Raw genomic sequence first — 21,926 nt, 5'->3', positions numbered from 1 at the left:
CTCATTGCAACTCGATCTGGTGCAGCTTTGGAGATCAGATGGACCTTGGTCATTGTCCAAGGGCTGGCTGAGTGTGGCATCAACGCCCCAGCACGGGCTGGAGTTGTTACGGCTCATTCTTTGTTTCCTGGGAAGAGCCAGAGTGAACGCCCAGTGTTTGCTGCAGGGCTCACCTTGCTGCATTGCCTTGGGATTGCTCTCTTGCTGCTTCGGGAGTGTGGGACAGGAGAGAGTTTGTGGCCCATGGAGTGCTCCAGTTTGGGACCTACAAGCAAAACATCACCCCCAAAAACCTCTTGCCTTTCTAGAGAGAGGTGGCCAAGAGCCACCAGCACCCAAATCCACCCCTGGGACCAACACTCTCCTCGCTGATGGTCCCTTGTCTTTCCTTCCACTCTGCCCCGAGATATCAAGGAAAAGAGAAGGAAATCACAGAAAAATAGAAAAATTCTTTCTGTGAACAAGCCCTCCCTCAGCTCTTGTCTGTGGGCCAGCAGGCACAAGCAGCAGGAGAGAGTAAAGGGATTGTGGGCTTAGCTTTCCCAAATAATTGACAAGGACAGAGCTGGATTTGAGGTCGTTACTGCGAAAAGCATCAACACCAGCCCTGCTCTCTGCTGTGTGCCTGTCACACGAGAGCCAGGGAGGAGGGTGGCAGAGGGGATTGTCCCTTTGTAGCAGCTGTCCCATGATTTTTAGGGCAGAGTCCTGGAGATGGTGCACCCCACTGGGACATCTGAGGTCTCCCTAGACACAGGAGCCTCCAGGGGACCAGCATTGCCATGAGAGAGAGGAACTTCATCACTGTGATGTTCAAACCATTCACTTGAGTGGCAACTGGGCATTTTCCCTTTTCTTTTCCCCAGCATTTTATCCTACAGGTACCTGGGTGCTTTATTATCTATAAAATAAAGTCTGGGGCATAAGTCAGAAGAAGGATGTCTCATGATGTGCTTATGATTGCCTACTTGTGTCCATTCCCCCAGCACAGATTCCTCTCCCTCTCCTTCTCCACAGCTCCACAGAAAGCCAAAAAGGTTCCATGGAAATTGCAGCTGGGAACATGGAATTATTCTTTTTACAAACTAATGACTTTCCCATCAATATGGGGTTACACAGCCACACACGATTAAACGATACCCACACACAAATCTGCATCTGTACAAAGCATTGATTAGACACCTTGAATGAATTATTTTGTGTGCCGTGGTCTCCATGATGGAAAGCAGCAGGACTTTTGCATAAAGCACATAGCAAGTCAGGCAAATACATAAAATGACATTATTTTTGAAGAGAACTTCTTGGAATCAGAAAAAATCCCTCATAATGTTCTTTTTCCTTAAAGGAGTCCTTGGGGACAAAAGCTTTCTCCTGAGGGTAATCTTCAAAATCTGGCTTTCCTTTCATTAGGCTGGAGTGGGAAATATGATTTTACTGGTTTTTTCCCTCCACAATAAAATACTTGTTCCCACTACTCTCCTCTCCAAACGGTGCAGCCCATCCCGAGCGGCCGAAGATGAGACTAATCTACCTCCAACACTCCAATAAATAAAATGTAAATGTTTGTCCTAAGAATGCCTCCATTGTCAGCACCATCCCGGGATTTTTCAACCTCTGACTCCCGGCAGTGACCGGCTGAGTAGCAACAGCCGAGTGCTGAAAGAATTTTTCAACAGCAATTTGCTTGTTCCAATTTGCTTTTCAGGGCTGCTGCTCAGGATTGCTGGCTGGGGCTGTAAAAGGATCTCGTCCTATTAATTTGGCCCAGCTTCCCCTCTTGTTCTCGTCATATTCAGTTTCTCTGGGAGTTCCAGTGAGTAAGTTAATTGAATTGGAAGTGCCACCAGCCGCTGGCCGGTGGATCTACGGTTTCATGTAGGAAAAGCGGCTCCCGCCGGCCGCAGAAACAGATACGGGCACCTGTTGAGGAGGTGAAGAAATGTCTGGAGATGACTTATTCCCATGGCAATAACCCCAGTTCTCCTCTCGGGCTGGTCAGACAATACAACACCCTTCATCTGGCATCACTCATTCTCCAGCCAGATCCCTGGACAAGCACAGAGGAGGCTGCGGAGCAGGATCGATGCGTTAGAGCGAGGATTGGGAGCGCGGTGATTTTGTAGGAAGGGGTTGATGTCGCTTCGTTCTGCTTGTTCTCTCTGTGGCTCGAAGCCAAATGTGTCTGTTTTAGCAATGCAAAGTGTTATTTTTCCTAATTGCCTAGTCTGCAGGCCCAGCTCACCCTCTGGTATCAATAAATACAACCAGCCTGACAACGATTCTACTGGCACTCAGTGAAACTCAGGGATAAGTGTGGACACACTTTTTCTACCAGGAAGTAGAAAAATGGAAGCAAAAATCAGTTCATGATTGATGTTGCACTTTTAGTGAGGTTTAGGAGTGAAAGGTGCATAATATTGCACTCCTGAGTCTTGAAATTGGGAAAATTCTTCTGAAAACTGGAAGAAACCCTGGAGAAGTCCTGCCAGTGGCAAAGTGATTCCACAGAAGTTTGTGAATGTAATCCTGAGTTTATTTCTAAGCCTTGTTCAGACTGTTGTAGCCACCAGAGGTTTTCCCAGAGTGAGGCACCTCTGTCCACCTGGAGCATCCCAGGGAGCTGCCGTGGCTTGGGATGAGGCTGGATCTGCTCCATGCTCGGAGGGGACAGGAGCTGGTGTGGCACAAAACTGAGAATGAGCCTAAATGTTTGCAAAGGGCAAGCTGTGTTAGCAAAGTCATTCTCAACCCTCTCCCATCCCCAAAACTAAGCCAGATTCTGAGGAAGTGTCTGCCTGGATGAGAAATACATGACAGAATAAAATAAAAATGGGTGAGGACGAGGGTGGCCGAGTTGAAGGAGCAGAGTGAAGATGTTTGCAGTGCTCACACCACGGAAGGCTGCAGCAAACCAGTCAGACCAGTGAATCACAGAATGGTTTGGTTTGGGAGGGACCTTAAAGCTCATCTCATTCCAATTCCCTGCCAGGGGCAGGGACACCTTCCACTATCCCAGGTTGCTCCAAGCCCCGTCCAACCTGGCCTGGAACACTGCCAGGGATCCAGGGGCAGCCACAGCTTCTCTGGGCACCCTGTGCCAGGGCCTCCCCACCCTCACAAGGAAGAATTCCTTCCCAATATCCCATCTAACCCTGCCCTCTGGCAGTTTGAATCCATTCCCTCTTATCCTTTCGCTCCAGGCCCTTTGTGAAAATTCCCCCTCTTTCAAAATAAGTGACCCTGTGACCCTCAGACAGCGCAGACACCACAGAAATAAATGTCAGATCCCGCTCCATCCCTTCCAGCCGGGCTGGTTTGGGGCTGCAGCGCTGGTTTGGTGCCACCACAGGGCGGCAGAAGCGGCCTTTGGAGAACACCAGCCCTTCCCAGGAAAACTGAGTGCGGAAACTTCTTCCGTTATTAATATATCCCTGCTCTTCACTGAAATTGGGAGGCTGACCTACTGCACACTGCATTTAAAGCAGAGCTCTGTGCGGTGGTTTGGGGTATTTGTCCTCTAGAAATACTGCTAGGGCTGAAAAATAGAAATTATCCACATTTTAGAGATATTGGAGATGCCTCCTGGTTTTGAACAAACCCCTATTTATTAAGCAATTCAGCATCAGATTACTATAATTAATTAGTATATAGTTTATAATGTAACCAGCATAGAATATCATCCTATTCATGAAAATTTTGTTATTGCTCAAATTGGGGAAAAACAGTCAACAAAACTGATAAATGCCATTCAGCTGTTTTGCCTTGAGATATTTCCCACCTTATTTATGTACTTACATATGTATTTATTATATATACACGAAAACAGACTCCCACAAATATCACAAAGCAGCAACACCCCCTCCTCACTTTCCTTTTTGCCCAAAACAGGAGTGATGCAGTCGAGGCATTTTCTGTATCTCTCACAGATACAACCCAATTTTCGAAATAATTAAATGTAAATTAAATTTTCCAAAATTATTTTTAAAGTAATTTAATTTAACTAAACCAAGTCATCAATTATCTATCACTGATGAGGCACTAAAGAGACCAGCGTGGGGTTTGTGGGTCTTTGCTTTGACTGCTCTCAGTCCCCCTGTATTTATTGTGCAGACAACAACTTGGGCTCACTTTCAAATAGAAATTTCTCTCCCTCACTGGCTCGTTGCAGAGTTCATATAGTCAATAAAGCAAATACAGAAAATATTGTAAAACCCTCCCATCTTATTTTTGCCTGACTTGTAAGTGGGTAAACTTCCCTTGGAAAGCACATGTAACATTATATTTGCTAGAAAGACCCTGAAGCCTTACGGACTATCACGTTACTCCAGTCTGGCATTTCTTAGAAAGGATTTCTTTCTTAAAGCCACTACACTGTAATGGCTCTTGAGAAGCTGTTACTATCTCGAGTGCAAATCCTTCTTAGTTTGTGTATTATTGACCTGATCAAGTGTGATGGGGGCCTTCGATGAGCCTTCGGGGGCATTTTGTAGCTGTGGAATCCCACAAGGAAATTTTCATTGGAAATTAAAATTTCCCTGCCCGTGGCCGGTGGGGGTTGGAACTGGGTGATCTTCCAACCCAAACCATTCAAAGATTTTATGATTCTATAAAATGTGAGCAAATGAGGAGGGGATGCTGCCGGGATGGGGGGACCCCAGGGCAGGCTCCAGCCCCCTTCACGTAAAAATGCTCACCCTGCAGAGCAGCATTTTAAAAATTCTGATTATTTAACATAAGGGAGTAAAAAAAATAACAACAGAGATGAAGGATGGCTTACAGTTTGCCTGTGGAATGTAGAAATACCCAAATACATCCCCGATTCTGCAAGGACTTACGAGCGCAGTTACGCTTCGGGAGGTTGATTTCAACAGATTCTACAGACAAGGAATTTGTTCAAACAACTGCCTGATCTCTCAGGATGGGTAAAGTCCTGAAAGTGGAATGAGATCATTTTCCTCCCCTCTCTCAGCCCTATTTACATACAAACAACCCCCTAAAATCAGCGTGTTCTGAGTGGAAATCCCGGCAGCCACTTTCACCACGGGGAGAATCCCGCAAATGATATTGTTCCGCCTTTCCCCTCGCTATAGGGAAATGCAGCTTTGTGCCCAATCCCCTAATCAGCTTCTCACGGGCTGACCCAGCTAAGCCCCAGATCAGGGCCGTGCTCCTGTGGTTGCTGCAGCATTTTTGGAGTTGGTGCTGCTACAAAATGATGTCATAATTCAGCAAAAAAGGAAAACATATCGGCGGATGAATAAGCAGAGTAAAAAATGCTTTAATTCAAATGTCAGCCACGGAGCAGCTGCCTGAATTTTTTTTATTTTAGGGGATGATTGTGTCATTTATAGTGATGTATTTTCCTTCATGAATAGGTTTTGGCACAAAAATTTTACACCGTGCCTGCTGGAGGTATAAATATGTATCCAGCCATATAAACCTGCCCCAAAATGATCCCAAAGAACCCCGGGAATGGCAGCAGGCGAGACCTGGTGTTCCTAAGACAAAGATCAAATAAAAAAAGGGATGCTAATAAACAGCCCTCCAGTTAAATTGGAGGTTTTTTGGGTTTTTTTAAGGATTACATCTTAAATTCCAACAAATCAGATTTAAGAGTTACTGAAAGTGAGATTGATCCATCCCTCAGCCCAGCTTTGGGATACTTTCTTGTTGTGACATCCTTTGGGTGGTTAGCTGTATTACTAGATTTTAAAATATATGCATTTATAATATATGTAATATTTATATATTATATATATTGTAATGAATAAATATATTTACTTGCTGGAGAAGTGCAAAAGGGATTTTTAGCAAAAAGCAAGAAATAACAGCTCAAAACTGGGAAATACCTTCCCTTGTCCGGTTTTCCCAAAAGCAAAGGTCTTTTACACAGTGCCACGGGCTGATCTGAAATAAAGAGGCAGCTTTGGAAGAGTGAAAACCCGGCTGAAAGGTGAAAACCTGGCTGAAAGGTGAAAACCTGGCTGAAAGCAGGGTCAGAACAAAAATATCCCAAAGAGTGGGAACATCTCAGGTCGGGAGCTGTGGTTCGGTCAGGACCAAGCTCCACTTGGTATTCAATTGACTTTCTAACTCGGGAGACAGGACTTTCCATCTTCAAATACTGGGAATAGATTGCATTCCTGGCCCTTCCCTTTGAACGGCTGGGGAGAATAAACGCACACCCTGGCCATGTTCGAGTGATCTCCCTAATCTCGGTTGCACTTTGTCAGGGCGAGGTAACTGGTAGTTAAGTGAAATACCTTAGATCAAAGGGGGATTAATCGCCAACTGAATCCTTGCTGAATAAACCTGTCATTCAAGAAAATTATTTCCACTGAACTTAGCAGAGGATTGAAGGTATTTGCATAACAGGGACCCCACCGTACTTCAGCCAGGTTAAAAGGTTCAGAATTCAGGCAGTGTTTAGCTTTTTGGCTCCTTTTCCTTTCAGCGGCCCTGTACAATGGTTTTTAATCTGATAATGCAGCTAACTATCTAAATGATGTCAGAACAGGAAAGTATTGCAAAGTTTGGCTGAGGGATGGATCAATTTCACTTTCAGTAACTCCTAAATCTGATTTGTTGGAATTTAAGATGTAATCCTTAAAAAAAAAAAAAAGAAAAAAGAAAAAAAAAGAAAAAAAAGTCCCTTTAAACTGGAGGGCTGTTTATTACCATCCTTTTTTTATTTGACCTTTGTCTTAGGAACACCAGGTCTCGCCTGCTGCCATTCCCAGGGCTCTTTGGGATCGTTTTGGGCAGGTTTAGACCATCAGTGATGCCCACGGATCCGTGTGCCAAAGATCAGGTGGATGGGGGCAAACACAAACAGATTTTCAGGCTTCTTGCTTTTTTTTTTCTTTTCCTTTTTGAGCCCATCTTTCAGAGGTCACGCTGAATTCGAGTGTGAGTGAGAGGGAGATAATTAAATAACAGGACCCAATAGGCTCCCATCATTTTCTAGGATCAGCCCTTGGAGGGGATTTAAGCACCGCAACCTCGCTCAGGGTTTGTTGTGGGGTTGTGGCAATAATTTTAAACCTCACAAATTATCCCTGTTTTATGGCAGTTGCTTTTGGCTGTGACTCTTCATGGGGAATGCATTTCTCCAAGAGTGAAGAGGGCCCCTTCCAGGGCTGGAAGGCAACAGCTTTATAATCTGTGCTATAAAAATTGGGAGAAACTGTCAAAAAATACATATATTTCTGGAGAATGCTTTATGCCATCTCCCTCCCCAGCCTTCCTGGGGTTCATTTGCAAATACTTCCACCTCTCCTACCTTTGGGGCATGTGAAATGATGTCAAGCTACATGGAGGACGTCAGGTTTCATAATCAGATTTTGACAATAAATGGAATTTAGGCACTTCTGCACCCAGCCTGAGCCCAACACCATTCATTCTTTCGGTGGGCGCAGTTCATATTCATCACAAACTCAAAGCATCTTTCAAGTTAAAAAAATCACAAAGAATGGTTATCAAAGAAAATGAATAAAATCCATATTGAGATAATTTTTTAGAAAATGATTGAAGTTTTAACCCAAGAAAGGACTCTTAGAGTTTCTTATAGCTTAGAATAAGAACATGTCAATCACGATTAAGCTTCTGGAATTGGAATCCCTTTGAAATGCAGCTGTTTCTTCTTTAATTGTGGCAGCGGACTCAAAAGAAAAGAAAGGTCCAGCCTTAAAGATGAGTAAGGAATACAAAATAGCTCAGGATTAGTTGAGGAGTTCAAAGGTCGCTAATTACACTAAGGAGTTCCCAGACACAGGGAAAACATTAAACAGGTCACCTACCAAATGGGAAACAGACTTTGACTTCAAAAAAATAAAGAAAAAGGAAAAAGAAAGGTCCTGAAGAGATAGGTTTCTAGAGAAAATCAAAAGCGACCAGCTGATCTCATTGGGGAGAAAATGGGTTGGGTTGAGTTCTTTGCTGTTATGTGTCTCTACACATGGCATCAGGCTTCCAAAAAATTATCTAGAGCTCGACCAGGTTTCTTGGAGGCCTCGTGAAAGCAAGGAGGAGAAGAGGGGGCAGGCCTGTGGCTTAAAATAGCTGATTTTCTGTTGCACTGTAGGTCAGGAGTCCTTGGAATAAAGCATCCCTGAGGGTTGAGAGCTCCCTGTAGTATCAGGCTTGATTTGGTGAGGGTGTGGCATCCTGGGGGACAGGTGCATCTTTCATGGGAAGCCTTTGGGAGAGCCCTCTGGCCCCTTTGAGGACAGTGAGGTTTGGCTGGGGGGACAATAGGCCATCCCAGTCCCTGGGAGAAGCACAGCTCCTTTGTTTTCCAGCTTGTCCCTGGCCCCCTTGGCTTAGGATAGGCTGGTGGCACTGCTGTCCTCCCTCACATGCAGCACTCCAGCTCCAAGGATGCTGGTTTCCTTGGAAAGCCACTTGGGAATACTTGCTGGGTGTCCTGTTTCCTGCAGGGTTCAGTAAGCAACAGCCCCGTGGTCCTTTGGATCTGGGTGTGGGTGGAGAGAGCAGTGCTCTAATGCCAGCCTGCTCACAAGAGAGAGAATTCCCATTTTTAGGGGAAAAGAGCCTTTTTTCTCTCAGATCCTGCTCCCCTGGAGGGGGAATTACCACCTTACTGAATTACCACCTCATTCCTAAAAAAATCAGCAGATTGGTGCATTTTAGGGCAACATGAGATTTGTAGAAATAAGGAAGAGGAATTTCAGATGGTCAGCGAGTGGCACCTGTTTCCATGGTGGGCCCATACAGTGCCCTACTTGTGCCAGTGGGAGTCACACTCAGAATTAAAACTCTGTTCCCTGCACCTGAATTGGTGCATTGGGTTTGTGTGGTAAGAGTTTGGTAGCAAGTGGGGAATATAGGCATGGGAATGAAATTTAGAAACAATCCCAAAGTGCCCCTGTGGGATTCCTACTGACAGCCACAGAGAGCTATAGCAGCTCTTCCAGGGAAACTTGAACTTCCCAAATTCGGATCCACAAAACTCTCACCTAATGTCTCTTTCAGGATCGAGGGCTGCAGGGATTTCCTGCCATGGCACTCTCAGGATGGACTCAGCTTTGGGGGGGCTTGGTTTTCCCCACTGTAAAAGATGTTGGTAGCACCTTTTGTTTTGCCTGTCCCCCTAAGGATGAGAGAACAAGGAGGTGGTGGTGAGGGAGTCAGCAAAAGTAGCGAGGGACAAACATGGGACTCACAAACTCTTTGGGCTTAAATCTCAGCAGGGCTTGTGCAAATAGGACAAAGTGTGGCCAATTCCTAGGACAGTGTGAATAAACAGGGGACAACTGCCATGGAATGTTGAATGCCTCGTTGTTTCAGTGTTTACTGGTAACAAATGGCCACAGCAGTTAATGCTGGTAAAAACGGCGAAAAATAGCCGAGGTGGCAAGGGCTGAATTATGTGAAAAAAGTGACTACTTCCAAATCATCTGAAAGAACAAGATTTACCCCAAAGTTCTTGAGGAACTGTCACCAAATACCTTGGGACTCTGGTGGGAGGAAAGGGCTTCCAGAAAATTGGACAACCATCAAATTACTGAGTAGTGATCAGTGACAGATTTGACAACGTGGATCCGTGTTAGGGGGACTCATTCCTTTCTGTGGTGAGAGGAACAGGAATTGCAGCTTCTCAGCCTCTGGGAACCTCTGTGCAAATTCCCCATTTCCCTCCACACCTTCCACAAGTCTTAAGCAAAACAGTTGGGCTCTAAAACATGTTTGATGAGGGCTCCCCAACACCGTTGGATTTGGAAATCTCAGACATTTTTACTGTACTTAATGGGTTATACATAGATTTTGCATTATTTTACTTTCTTAGAGGTCTGTTACATCAATTCTCATTGCCAACTAAATGTTCAGTCTCACCTGAAAAGCTTTTTTAGTGTGTGTTTGCTTTAAATTAATTTTAATTGCTGTTTCTTACATTACTCCCAAATTTTAATGAAATGAAACAGATTAATTTCACTAATGAAATGAGTTCCATATTAACTCCTTAATATTTATACCCAGTATTTTCGGGGGGGGAAATATCAGGTTTTCAACCCACTATTTAAGTCATTAATTGTTTTCAATTCTTTGCATCTTAGTTTTCTTCTAGCCCTCTGAAATACAAGACAAAGTCTGAAGAACTCTTTGGCCACTTCTTTTGGAAAGTCTTTGTGCAAAGTTACCTGCACAAAGATCTGATACATTCTATACCTATGCCAAAATTATAAACACAAGCACTTCAAGCAGCAAACACTCTGGTAGAAGAAACAGCACTCCCTACCAAAAGAAAATTTTAATTTTTTTCCTTTAACACGTTTTTAAAGAAACTGTTGCATTAAAAACTTATTTTATTAAAGACCTAAATGAATGCCACTGAACTTGATCACCTTTAGAGCCCACCAGAACATCTGTTAGGTACCAGCTCAGCCCCGGGAGTCCTCAGGCTCATGTGAAGTCTCCATCAGATCTTCCTGATTGAAGTTTTGAAGGGTTTTTTTCCTTTCTTAAAACAGGATAAGTGGTAAGAGCACATAAACAGTGAAATTGTCGGGACAACTACAGAGGGAATGGAGAGAGATACACTGGAAGGTTTAGTAATTTATAACTCCTTGAACACTTCCAGTGTTACGTACCCAGTGTCCCCACCTGTACCTGAGTTGTGACACAAAGTTGTGAGCCATTTAATTTAGTGAGTTTACTACTAAGCTTAAGTTTACTACTTTCCTACCTTATTAATATTTATGAAGTATCCATGAGAATGGGCCCTTCCCAAAGACCAGGAGAAGCTCTCCCTCTGGCTTCTCCCCCAGCGTGGGTGTCCCACAGGGGTTGCACAATGCTGGGTGAAGCTGTGTGCCTTTAACCCAGTGAGTTTTGCTGCCTGCCCCGTTCCTGGTGCTTTCCAAAGAACAGGGTGTGCTGCACATTCACAGAGAGACCTCAGCCACTCTTAAAAAAGGCAGACAGGGGTCCTTTCCCCACTTCTCTCACTACAGAGCTGCTCCTGAGCAGAGGCAGAGCACTGCAGCAATTGTGCCGGAGTTACAATCCAGAGGTTTATGGAGCAAACCCTGATAACAAATCCAAACAGGTGATGGCTGACGTGAGGTTGTGAAAAACTGCTCAGGGCTACAAGGGAAACATTACCTGCCCCCTCCCTCCAAACCTGCCCTACTGGGTGTGTGCAAAGCAACCCAAAGCCAGAGCCCTCCATTTCTGAGCACCACAACTCCTTTAACCATGAGAGAATCAAAGACACAGGCAAGAGGGAAACATAAAGGAATAGGATTTAGAAGAATCCCCTTCTAGTAAGAGCAAAGGATCTCCTTTTCTAACATACCATGAATTTGGGCAGTGCCTCTGCTTCCCAGCATTAACTGGGCAGTATTTGAGTAAGAAAAACCATTCCTGCACAGTGCTGCTGTGCAGAGCCGAGCTCCCACTTTTCTCATGGGTAGGTGGAAGCCAAATACTGTGACCTGCTGTCCAGAACAGGCTCTAAACCCTTCCAGCAGAGAGAGCTCCTCTCCCCACTCCCACCACGGTGTCCAGGCACAGGGACAACTCCATCAGGGAGGGGCTGGGTCCTGGGCAAAATCACTAATTCACCTCTTGCTGCTAAACAAAACAGACACATCACCTGTGTGAAACAGATCACAGAGCATAGCTCTGTTTTCTAAGTTTACACAGCAGTTTCAGCTCAACAGCGTTTCACAAGAATGAATCCACCCTCTAGAACATTTAAGCAACCCAATAGATTACTCTCTCAGTGTGTTTTTCAAATGATATACTGAAATTTCCCTCCTTGCACAATCCCTGATTTCAATTGCCCCACAGAGCACAGTAAAACACGAGGCAGGGCAGGAGCAGCTCCGCTAGGACTCAGCATTCTCTCCTTTTGTGCTGCTCTCCAGGTTCTGGCAGCTCCTCACCAGCCCTTCAGAATCTGCACGTTTCCTGGTAACTCTCTTAAAGTCCATTTCCTGTGTTCCTGCAGATCTCAGAATCAGAGGTTTGCCTCTGTAAACGGAGTCTTTTTCTACCTACTTTTCCAGGAGAAACAGCTCAGTGATGGTTTCTGGAACCTCCAGCAAACTTAGCTGATTTTGCCTCCTCAGAACCAGTCTTGTGAGCTGAAAAACCCAGTTCACACCTCTGCTTTAAGAGCAAGCAGTTCACAAGCATGTGTGAAAGGGAACTCACCACTTCTGCTGGCAGAGGCAATAAAGATTCCATAATAAAAATTGCCTCAACTTTCAGAAGTGCTGCTCATGCCATACTTCTCTTGAAAATTAGTGTAAATTATTGACTGGTGCATATTCTGTACACATCTTGTGAAAATAACAGAACTCCTGCTTTGAACTGTTCTCTGAATCTGGAGTTTGATTCTTGTGACTTCAGGACAGGAATAAAATGCTGAAACCTTTCCCATCCTACAATGGGAAACCAGTGAAGTAACTGGGAGTAACTGGGAATCTCAATGTCTGTACCTCTAACACCAGGGACATATTTTGTACCAGTTAATGTTAGAAGGGAAAGTAAAACCAGCCACAGCAAGTACATTGTAAATTGTCTTCCCTAGGCTGTCAGCCAGGACTCAACAATTTAAACCAACTCATGTTATTAAGACAAGTGACCTCTTGTTTTCCAGCAACAGAAATTTTTAAGAACACATAGAAAGCAAAAGTGCTGAAGAATATTTATTTTACTGTATCATGACATAAATCTCATTAACACTGTGCTTTGTTTAAATATAGAAACCATTCCCAAGTACATTAGTCAAGTAAGGGTTTGTACACCATAGGTGCTGGTGCTTTGGAATTCCAGATGTAGTAATCAGAAGAAATCAGTTCCCGGGCTAAAGGAAAAAAACATGCAAGAAAAATAAGCATTACAGGGTGCCTTACAATCAGACATTCCTTCATCCAAGTTAAGTGACTACTAATCCATCCTTACCAGTTTACAGAAAAGGTATAATGGCCTCTTTAAACTGTAAGACTCTTACTATTATTTGAAAATCGTTTCTGATAATGAGACACTTAAAGTCTCAGCTTCAATTACCTTTACTAATGTATCAGTCATGAGCTTAAAATTCAAACAGAGGTTAAGTCAAAAGCAGGTGGATGGCTTGGATTTTGTTCAATGAATATAAATTGCATGCTCGATATAAAACGTGAAAATGCTGCTTTTTCTGTGTTACAATTTAGGGCTGAGTGTGACCTGTCACAAAATTAACAGTGTAGACCATGCTTTTCAAAAGGCATTTACAGAGTTCTGCTACCATGACTGGCAGAAGATGCAACAGAGAGACAGCTACAAATAAAAATGCTTCCGTTAGGCAGAGCTGCTCAGGTTTAATGAGTGCTCTCTGTGTGCCATTTGGGGTGTTTTTGGTGCAGCCTTGGCAGTGCTCATGTGTTAACAAAAAGCAGATTTGGGTTCTGCTTCACACGTTCAGTGTAGAGCCACATCCACCAAGGGGTGCTGGTGTGGTGACGCTGACAGCAGCAGTGTCACCCTGCATGCAGGAGCCGAGTTCTGTACCTGGGTACTGCCAACCCACCCGAAATGTCTCTGACAAAGGTGTCCTAAACAAGGGATCATGTTATGGAGGTTCTGCCATTATGGAGAGCATAGGAACCAACACAGGGCAGGGAGCCCCAGAGAGAAGCTGACTTTGTAACTGAGTGTGAGAGCTCTTGTCTCGAAGGGAGAGGCCAGACCCTACTCCAGGGATGCTTTAAGCATCACAAAAAAAACCCAACTAAAAAGCAGAGAACAAAAGTCCAACTTTAGTTATGTAATTTTAGTCATGGACACCCAGTTGTAACTTCAAGATGCAGTTTTCATAAAATAAATGACATTTTTAGCAACTCACATGCAGTAATTTTGGGCTTCCCTGGGACAAAGATCTGAACAGAATGCTGGTCTACATAACATCCAGTAAGTGTAAAGTCTGGGATCCTAAAATACAGCTACAGAAAGGGAGGGAAAACATGATTAGATGCACATTGTCACCCTGGCTGTGCAAATCCTGGCAATCTGTGTCACATACTCTGGGTGTGCAAGGGTACTCCAAAGTGACAGAATGTCAAACCATCTAGGTAGGAAAACAAAAATCCATGCTGAGAATAAGAGATTTTAAATCAACGTATCTTCAAATGAAGACAATAAAAAATTGACTACTAAAGCCTCTTTTCCCAGAGGCTGTGACTTACTTTTACATAAGCAGTGTTCCCAGTGCACACATAATCAGTCGGGTGCTCTTTGCCTGCGGTGCCGAAAGACACAGTTCCAGTCAGGGAAACTTCCAAAGATTTGGGGAACTTCTGTCCTAAAGGCAGAGACAGCACCTATTAGAAGTCACACAGCTGTGCCCATGCTGCAGAGAAGGGGCTGGGGAGGAAGGGCAGTCACAGGGGTGAGTTCCTTACCAATGACCCAAACCAGGAGGCTCTTCTCCCGGGACAAATCCAGTTGGCCATAACTAACTTTGTACTCTAACTGAGCAATTGGGCCCCTGCATGTGAGAGAGGAGAAATACAACCCCGGGAATTACTATCATTCAGCATTTGTTAATGCCTGTTTTGTTACAGAGAGCGAGGAAATGCTGACAGACGTTATTCATGCGCATACAGATAAATCACACCCATCTGAGCACACTGCTAATTTATGAGAAGAAATTACAGAGCAGGAGGAAATCACCGTGCTCTCAACCCAGTAATCACAAAGGAGCTGTTGATGTTTTAGTTCACTGATAGTGTTTTACTAACACTATGATCAGCAACTTTGTATCATTGCATCTTTGAATTTTCATGATAATTGTGTGGCAGCGCGGTCGTGGCAGCTGTCAGAGAGGCTTAGATGAAAACTATCGTTTTTACTTGAAATCACTGTATTTTTGATAAGCTGATCTGTAGCTAGGATTAGCAGTCTTAAGGAACAGGTAACCCTGTGCTGGAAGTGATCTCCAGCTTAATCCACCTGGGGGATTGTGGCAGTGTTTCACGTGAGAAAATACCACAGGGAAACAGGGTGAGCAACAGAAGTGTTTGGAATATTACCAAATATTCTGGTATAATTCTGTATTCTGGAAATTAAAGGAATTCCAAGGGACCATCCCAACACTGGCAAAGTTGGTGTCCACTGGTAGCACCCTGATGGAGCATAATCTGTTATATTGAGTCCTGACAGGTTCATTTTTGGGAAGATAACAGAGAAATGGAAGAAATTCATTTAGGCTTTCTTTATTCTTACCTGTTGAAGAAAGGTATACGAGCTTCACAGTACTCAAAAGAATTCTTTATGCTTTCATGGAGCTTTAAATTAACCGTTATTTTTATCTGTGATCCCTCTTCAACAAGTTGGTAACATCCCAAAATTGGTGGAACAGGAACCTGGAAAAAACTATATTCATTCTCAAGATATATTAACACCATCATCACAAGATCAGTTATATACCGTTTTCATTGCTAAAGTACTTTAAAAAAAGCCCAAACACATATTAATTACTGACTGTGCCAAACTCTTCAGGCTGCTTGTGATACAGAGATTTGGGGGTACATCTCAGCCTGGATATATTTTGTCTAATTCAGGCATTGAAGTGGCTCACTTAAAGTAAGAGCAGCATTGCCAAGCAAAGGTACCAGTTAACTCCTGAACATGACTCAGACAACTCAAGTCCTTAAGTGCCTTCCAAGCAGTTTATTACATAAAAACCACTTTATATAATGTTTTATTACTTCAATTGGACTCAAAGTCATTCCAGCATGCCCAACAACACAGGTGGTTTTATTCCCATTTGAACACTCAAAACCAGCGAGGGTCAGGGGTGTTGTTACCTGGGAAGTGTAGTAACACAGGTTGAAGGAATCTGAAGGAGGAATGAAAGGGAATTTGTAAGGTCCGTTGTACACAGCATCATGCAGAGGCTCGGCACTGGTGGACATCAGCATGGCAGGGTCCACGGAAGTCACGCAGTGATGGACCACGATGTCTTGGAGCGGGGGTGCGTTTGTTGGGAGGTTCAGGCTGAGGGTGACATTTGGTGCAGATCCCTCTATGTCACACTTGGGAAAAGGAAGTCAAGACATTATTCTAAAATATCTGAATCAAGGCAGAATGAGATTTTCAAAAATAAAACACATTTTTAGCATTAAAAATAAAAATTTTCAGCTGGCTTCAATCATTAGTACTAACCACCAGTACTAAGACATCAGTCTCACACACTTGCTGACAGTTTAATTAATTAGGTTGCTTTTACAACATCCACTTAATGGATTCCAGCATGCTCTGGATGGCCTCTGTGGTCCCATGCCAGCTCTGTCACAGCAGCCTTGGGCAGTGTGTCCCTTGTCTCGTCCCTCCCTGTGCCAGCTTAGCAGGCCACAATCACTTGAGGGGTTTCTTCTTGCATAAGGCTGTCCACCCACCCTGCAAGATGACCTGGGAATTGTCCCTCTGCGAGCAGGAAGCTGCTCACCCACACAATCCCTACCAGCATGGCAGGTGGGAAATAACCCAGGCTTTGGAAGTGCAGCATTTAGGTCGGCCTCCTTCAGAGATGAGTATCCCACTTCATGCAAATAATTAAATTACCACTATATTAGCAGGCCTCTCTTGAAACACTGGCAGTTACAAATACAGTGTACCAAGAAAATATTGTGTGCTTCCCAAGCATAATTCAGAAAAAAGAATAAATTATAGTACAAATTAGAGTTACAAATTTTAATATATTTCATAATTTTTATGGATGTATTTAGTCAATAGTCCCCAATTTTTAAGATTAAACAATGAGATTTTAATATTAAACAATGCTCAGAGAAGCTGTGGATGCCTCATCCCTGGAAGTGTTCAAGGCCTTGTTGGACAGGGCTGGGAGCAACCTGGTCTAGTGGAAAGTGTCCCTGCCCAGGGCAGGGGGTTGGAATGAGATGATCTTTAAGGTCCCTTCCAACCCAAACCATTCTGTGATTCTACAATGAAAACCATTGTCACATAGAAACCATCCAAAATAATTACACAACCAGTTTCTTTCACCAGATTCTTTATCAACTGTTCTTATGTCATGAAACACCAACATGTGTGGGATCAAAATGTTGTTGTAGTAGAACAAGGAAGGATAGAAGATTAAACTTTAATTTGGCAGGAAAAAGAATTTAAAATGCTCATGTAAAGACACTTGTAGAAGACATTTAGACATCTCAGCCTGGATATATTTTGTCTAATTCAGGCATTTCAGTGGTTCATTTCAAACAAGAGCAGTGTGGCCAAGCAGTCAAATGTGCCAGTAACTCCCCAATGTTACTCAGACAACAAAATGGGGAAAATTTCCAACTCAAGATGTCATTTTACATCAAATGAGTATTTATTTTGCACGAAAACTACTTTGCACATCAAAGGTTCTCACCTTGCAGTTCACAGCTCCATAAACTTGCCATGTGTCCACCACATCCCTCTGGTCATACTGCATACACTTGACCTTCTCAGTGATGCAGACATTAACCTGAGGTTTGCCCTTGTAGGTACTGGATCTCCAAGCTGGCTGATCCTTATCCGCAGGCATCTCCTGGATGTCCTCGAAGGAGCTGTTCAGGCTGCGGATGTTGGTGTTCAGGGGGGTGCCCAGGGGACAGGCCTGGATCAGCAGATTTCGGAGCTGCCCTATCTTTGCGTTCATCTCAGCCTCGTTTTTCCGGCTGGGAGAGATGTAGTCCATAATTCCTAACAACAGAGCCAGTCCCTGGGAGAGCCCACTGATGGTGAGGAGCGGTGGCCTTGGCTCCAAGGTCCCCTCCACCAGCGGGACACAGGCGTAGATGAGGCCGCTCTTGTGGAAGGCCAGCACGGGCCAGAGCTCCCCCGCGGCGGTGGACACGGAATACACGGAGGAGTGACTGATCCGGGCGCAGGTGTCCCGCTGCTCCACGAAAACGTGGTCGTCCACCAGCCTCAGCTCAAAGAGCAGGGCTTTGAGGAAGGCGCTGTCCGAGGGGACAGGGATGTGCGTGGAGCCGTTGAAGGTCTCGGCGCGCAGCTCAACCGTGGGGTAACGTCTGTGGGTAGGGAATCAGAGCAGCTCAGTGCCACCAAAAATATCATCCTAACAGAGCTTCCAGGGGCAGAGCCATCCCAGCCCTCTTCTGGCTGCAAAAGCATTATGAAAATCTTTGGATTATTGATATTGGGTTTCTCTTCATTATTCAAATAAATCCCCCAAACCCACTGGTCCTAAAAATAACCTTGTGTATGTGGAAGCCAGCAGCAAAATGATAAAAAGAGTGGTGGGATCAGAACCTAAATCACTGTCAAGAAAAACCATTCCATGAGTAGTTAGGATTCTTCCTAGAAAGTCTAAATTTTGAGTAAATACATTCTCATGAGTAATTACCTATTTTTTTAAACAAAATGTGAATCTCTCCATCTATGCTGGCTGTCACACAAAGGTACAGGATGCTTGCACGACGCTGAGGAATGACTGCCACCAGTGCAGAACTTCAAAATATTTCTAAGAGGTGAGATCACACTGAAGACAATTTCTCAGATATTTAAGAAAACAGATGTTCCATGCAATAAAATGCAACTATAGCAGCTTTTTACCTAGACAGAGTATACTAGTGCTACAGCTTTGCTGCTATAATAACAATAATAATAATAATAATAACAATAATAACAATTCCACACTGCACATGCAATATATGACTTAAAGCTTTTATGAATTTTCTTAATTTCATTTTATCAAGTATTTAAGACGCAATGATAATGTTGTGGACAGAGGGTTTGTACAATTGAGAAGTGCTATGTTGTACCAATACATATATTTCATTTCAAATTTTCTAGAGATAATATTTGAGAAATATCATATGAACTGTTTAAAACTACATCTGGAATTTTTTTGTCCTGCAGGAGTATTGATTTTTAAAGGGGAGTGAGATGAATTTCTTCTCAAGCTAACCTAAATCCATCAAGAGGAACTGAAAAGTTGTCTTTTAATAAATAGCTGAGAAAAGAAAAATTATTACTTCCTAATGTACTGGTTTTGCCCGTTTTGGAAGTGCAGACTCCCCTGAGGTTCTCTTACATGAAGTTTGCTGACAGCCTGGATTTCCTACATTCTGTTTTGTGGATGCTGTTAGTTTTGAGGCTCCACAGATTCTCAAAGTGCCCATCACAGGTCACACACACAAAGTCAAATCACTTTATGGATCATCTTGTGGTGGATGTTCTCAGATGTTTGTTTGCACTCAAGGCCATGCTTGCACACCAACATGGGAGAATAAAACTGCCCAGATATATAAATGCCTTCATTTGTTCTCCTGTTTACACCATCTTTTTAAGGACACATTGACACTCTGCTACTTAAAGTGCCATGGAACTTGCAATCCCAGCAATGTGGGACTTTGTTATACCTATGACCTCCATCTGTAGGACTTCCCTCCTGCTTCGGAACACTTCCATGGATCTTATCCTGTTGCCTCTAAGTCCCACCTACACCATCTTTTCTTAACGGAGTAGCTGGAGGCAGCTACACTTCCTCAGGCTTATTTTCAGTGACTGTGCTTTTTTCTCTTTGATTCTTAAATCAGGCATCCAGGGCTTTTGTTTTGTTTCTTTTCCCCGTAAGGGAAAAGCAAACATAAACAGAGCAAAGCCAGAGCTACAAAATCCATAAACAGGATACAGATGACAGCAAAACACCTCCCTGTGGTCTCACATCTATTCTGAAGGGCAAAGAAACAAAGTGGGTTTACAGCTCTAAAATTTATGAGGCTTTGCAGAGCCAGGGTGTTGATAAGAGGCTATGTGTAACCTTGGTGAGCAGCTCTTATTTTTGGCCAACGTTTCCAAAACAAGGGAAGAGGAGATATTTCAGTCTAGTTTTGTCTTAGTCAAGTCCCAGTCTCTTTGCTCCCCAGAAGCAGAAGCTGTCCCCACACCACAGCAGCCTTCTCCTCCCACTGAATTTTACCAGCCAAGTCATTAGATCATTAGCTAGCCCTTCAGATCCCAGTTTTTCAGTATTCCCTTCTAGAAAGTGATGCAAACTTAAAAAAAAAAGATGAAAGTTTCCAGGGATGAATGAACTTCGGTGACTCAAGAGAGAGACCATCCTTGCTGCCTGAATTAAGTTATGATCAGCTAAAAAAAAAAATAGGGAATGCTTTGATGTCCCCAATGTCTTCCCTGAGGTTAAAGATCAGAGCTCACGTATCTCCAGCTGAGTGCCTAAGTCCCGAAACCAACAGCTTCCATGTGATCCGGGCATTCTTTATATTGTCTGCACGCTTTGCTGAATTTAAGGTCAGTTAGGGGGATAAACTTGGGGCTTCCACAGCCCTATTATTTCCTCTGGGAACTTGAAAGATCTAAGTCTGGAAATCACTTGAAGCATCAAGGATAGTTTGCCCTTTTCAAAGGAGTGCTACTCCTTGTCTCTGCCACTCACTGTGTGACAAGTCACTTCAGACATCCCTGTCACCAGCCCCCCTTGCCCCGTGGTGATTACACTCTCCGAGGTTTTGGGGACAAGGCTTTCTCTTTATTTGTGTTTGTAGAGGGGAGGCCTCATCTCTAGTCCTGTAGGTAATACAAGGACCATAATACTAATCCTAAAACAATCAGAGGAGTGTCCAATGGAGAGATCTGTCTGCACCTGAAGATGGAAGATAGTCTACTTACTCTTTTTTTTGGTTGTTTTTTTACTCCTAGGTTCTCTCTGGTTTTACTGAATTCAGACTATGACTGTAGGTCACTTTACCCAGGTCTTTTTTTTTTTTCCCCACAAACTTTCCCCAGCTCCAGTTATTTTTCCTCTCATTGTTTGGATTTCTCTGAAGTCACAGAGGAAAAAAGAATGGTAACGAATCTTGCCAGCCCAACAAAAGTAGCCTGCCTAGCCCAAAGTCTTACTTAAAACTCTGCAAGAATTCTGAATAAAAACTCTTCCTTTGGAGGACTCTTTAGTGTCCAATAACTTAAGACTCCTCCGATAACTTCAAAAAAATGTATTTGAAAGCAAAAATTAACAACAGATGGAAAGCTGATTTTCTGCCTGAAAATAGTTTAATTTTTGTACAGCTACAGAACAACACGAAGATAATATAAGTAAAGTATAAACAAAAATATATACTTCCTCCTTTGTCCATTTTGTTATTCTGACAGTATTTCAAAATCACTGCCTTGTCCTTTTCCATGTTAGGATGGAGAAGAGCTGGGCAAAATCTTTACAGTGACAAACAAGAAAGAGGAACAGAGCAAGGAAACTCATGTGCAAGATGCAGAAGTTGTGAAAAAACCCCATATTTAGTTAAAAGAACACTATGTGAACCTGACTCTGAACTTTTTGAAATCGGGGTCAGAAACGCACAGCATCCAGCGGCGCTGGGACGAGCCGAGGGATTTATTCACTATCAGATGGTTTTGATGGTTTTGCATCTGTTTTGGGGGCCGAACCCCGGCCCCACAGAGCATCAGGGCCCCCCAGAACACCCAGGCCCCCCAGAGCACCCGATCCCTCCAGGGCACCAGGATTTCCTCCAGGGCACCCAGGCCCCCTCAGGAATACCCGCGCTTCCTGAGGGCATCCGCTCTCCCCAGTTCCTTCCAGAGCACCCAGACCCCGAAGAGCATCCGCTCCCCACAGGAACACCCGGTCCCCCCGAGGGCACCCGGATCCCACAGAGCACCCGGATCCCTTCCAGATCACCCGGACCCCCCAGTGCACCCAGCCCGACCCTCGGACCTGCCCAGCCCGCCGTGCCTGCGCCCCCTCCCCGGTGCTGCCCCTACCTGGAGAAGAGCACGGCGCCGCCGGCCGCGGGGTCGTGCCTGAGGAGCCACAGCGCCCGCAGGGCCATGTCGATGTGCCCGCTGCCGGCGATGGTGGCGGGGATGCCGCCGGTGCCGATGGCGGCCGGGGAGGAGCCGCGGCCGCGCCGCGACCGCCCGGC

At 44.2% G+C, this 21,926-nt stretch overlaps 1 protein-coding gene across 2 annotated transcripts; it reads right to left on the bottom strand.

Moving 5' to 3' along the window:
- Positions 1-12,664: 12,664 nt before the first annotated feature.
- On the bottom strand, positions 12,665-21,907 carry AP5M1 (adaptor related protein complex 5 subunit mu 1). Of its 2 annotated transcripts, XM_032112962.1 has the most exons (8): positions 21,766-21,906; positions 17,387-18,032; positions 15,819-16,046; positions 15,235-15,374; positions 14,412-14,497; positions 14,196-14,311; positions 13,856-13,952; positions 12,665-12,835 (listed from the first exon to the last, which is right to left on the bottom strand). In XM_032112962.1, the coding sequence occupies exons 1-8, from the start codon at positions 21,831-21,833 to the stop codon at positions 12,753-12,755; spliced, it is 1,464 nt and encodes a 487-aa protein (XP_031968853.1). In that variant the 5' UTR covers positions 21,834-21,906; the 3' UTR covers positions 12,665-12,752. The 2 variants fall into 2 exon arrangements, with proteins under 2 accessions (XP_031968853.1, XP_031968854.1); XM_032112963.1 differs by lacking the exon at positions 12,665-12,835 and having other exon boundaries at positions 13,871-13,952; positions 14,196-14,330; positions 21,766-21,907.
- Positions 21,908-21,926: the final 19 nt, after the last annotated feature.

This window comes from Corvus moneduloides, chromosome 6 (assembly GCF_009650955.1).
Source record: "Corvus moneduloides isolate bCorMon1 chromosome 6, bCorMon1.pri, whole genome shotgun sequence".
In the NCBI taxonomy this organism is placed as follows: domain Eukaryota; kingdom Metazoa; phylum Chordata; class Aves; order Passeriformes; family Corvidae; genus Corvus; species Corvus moneduloides.
Note: the sequence above shows the minus strand (reverse complement) of the source record. Positions and strands in the feature narration are given on the sequence as shown.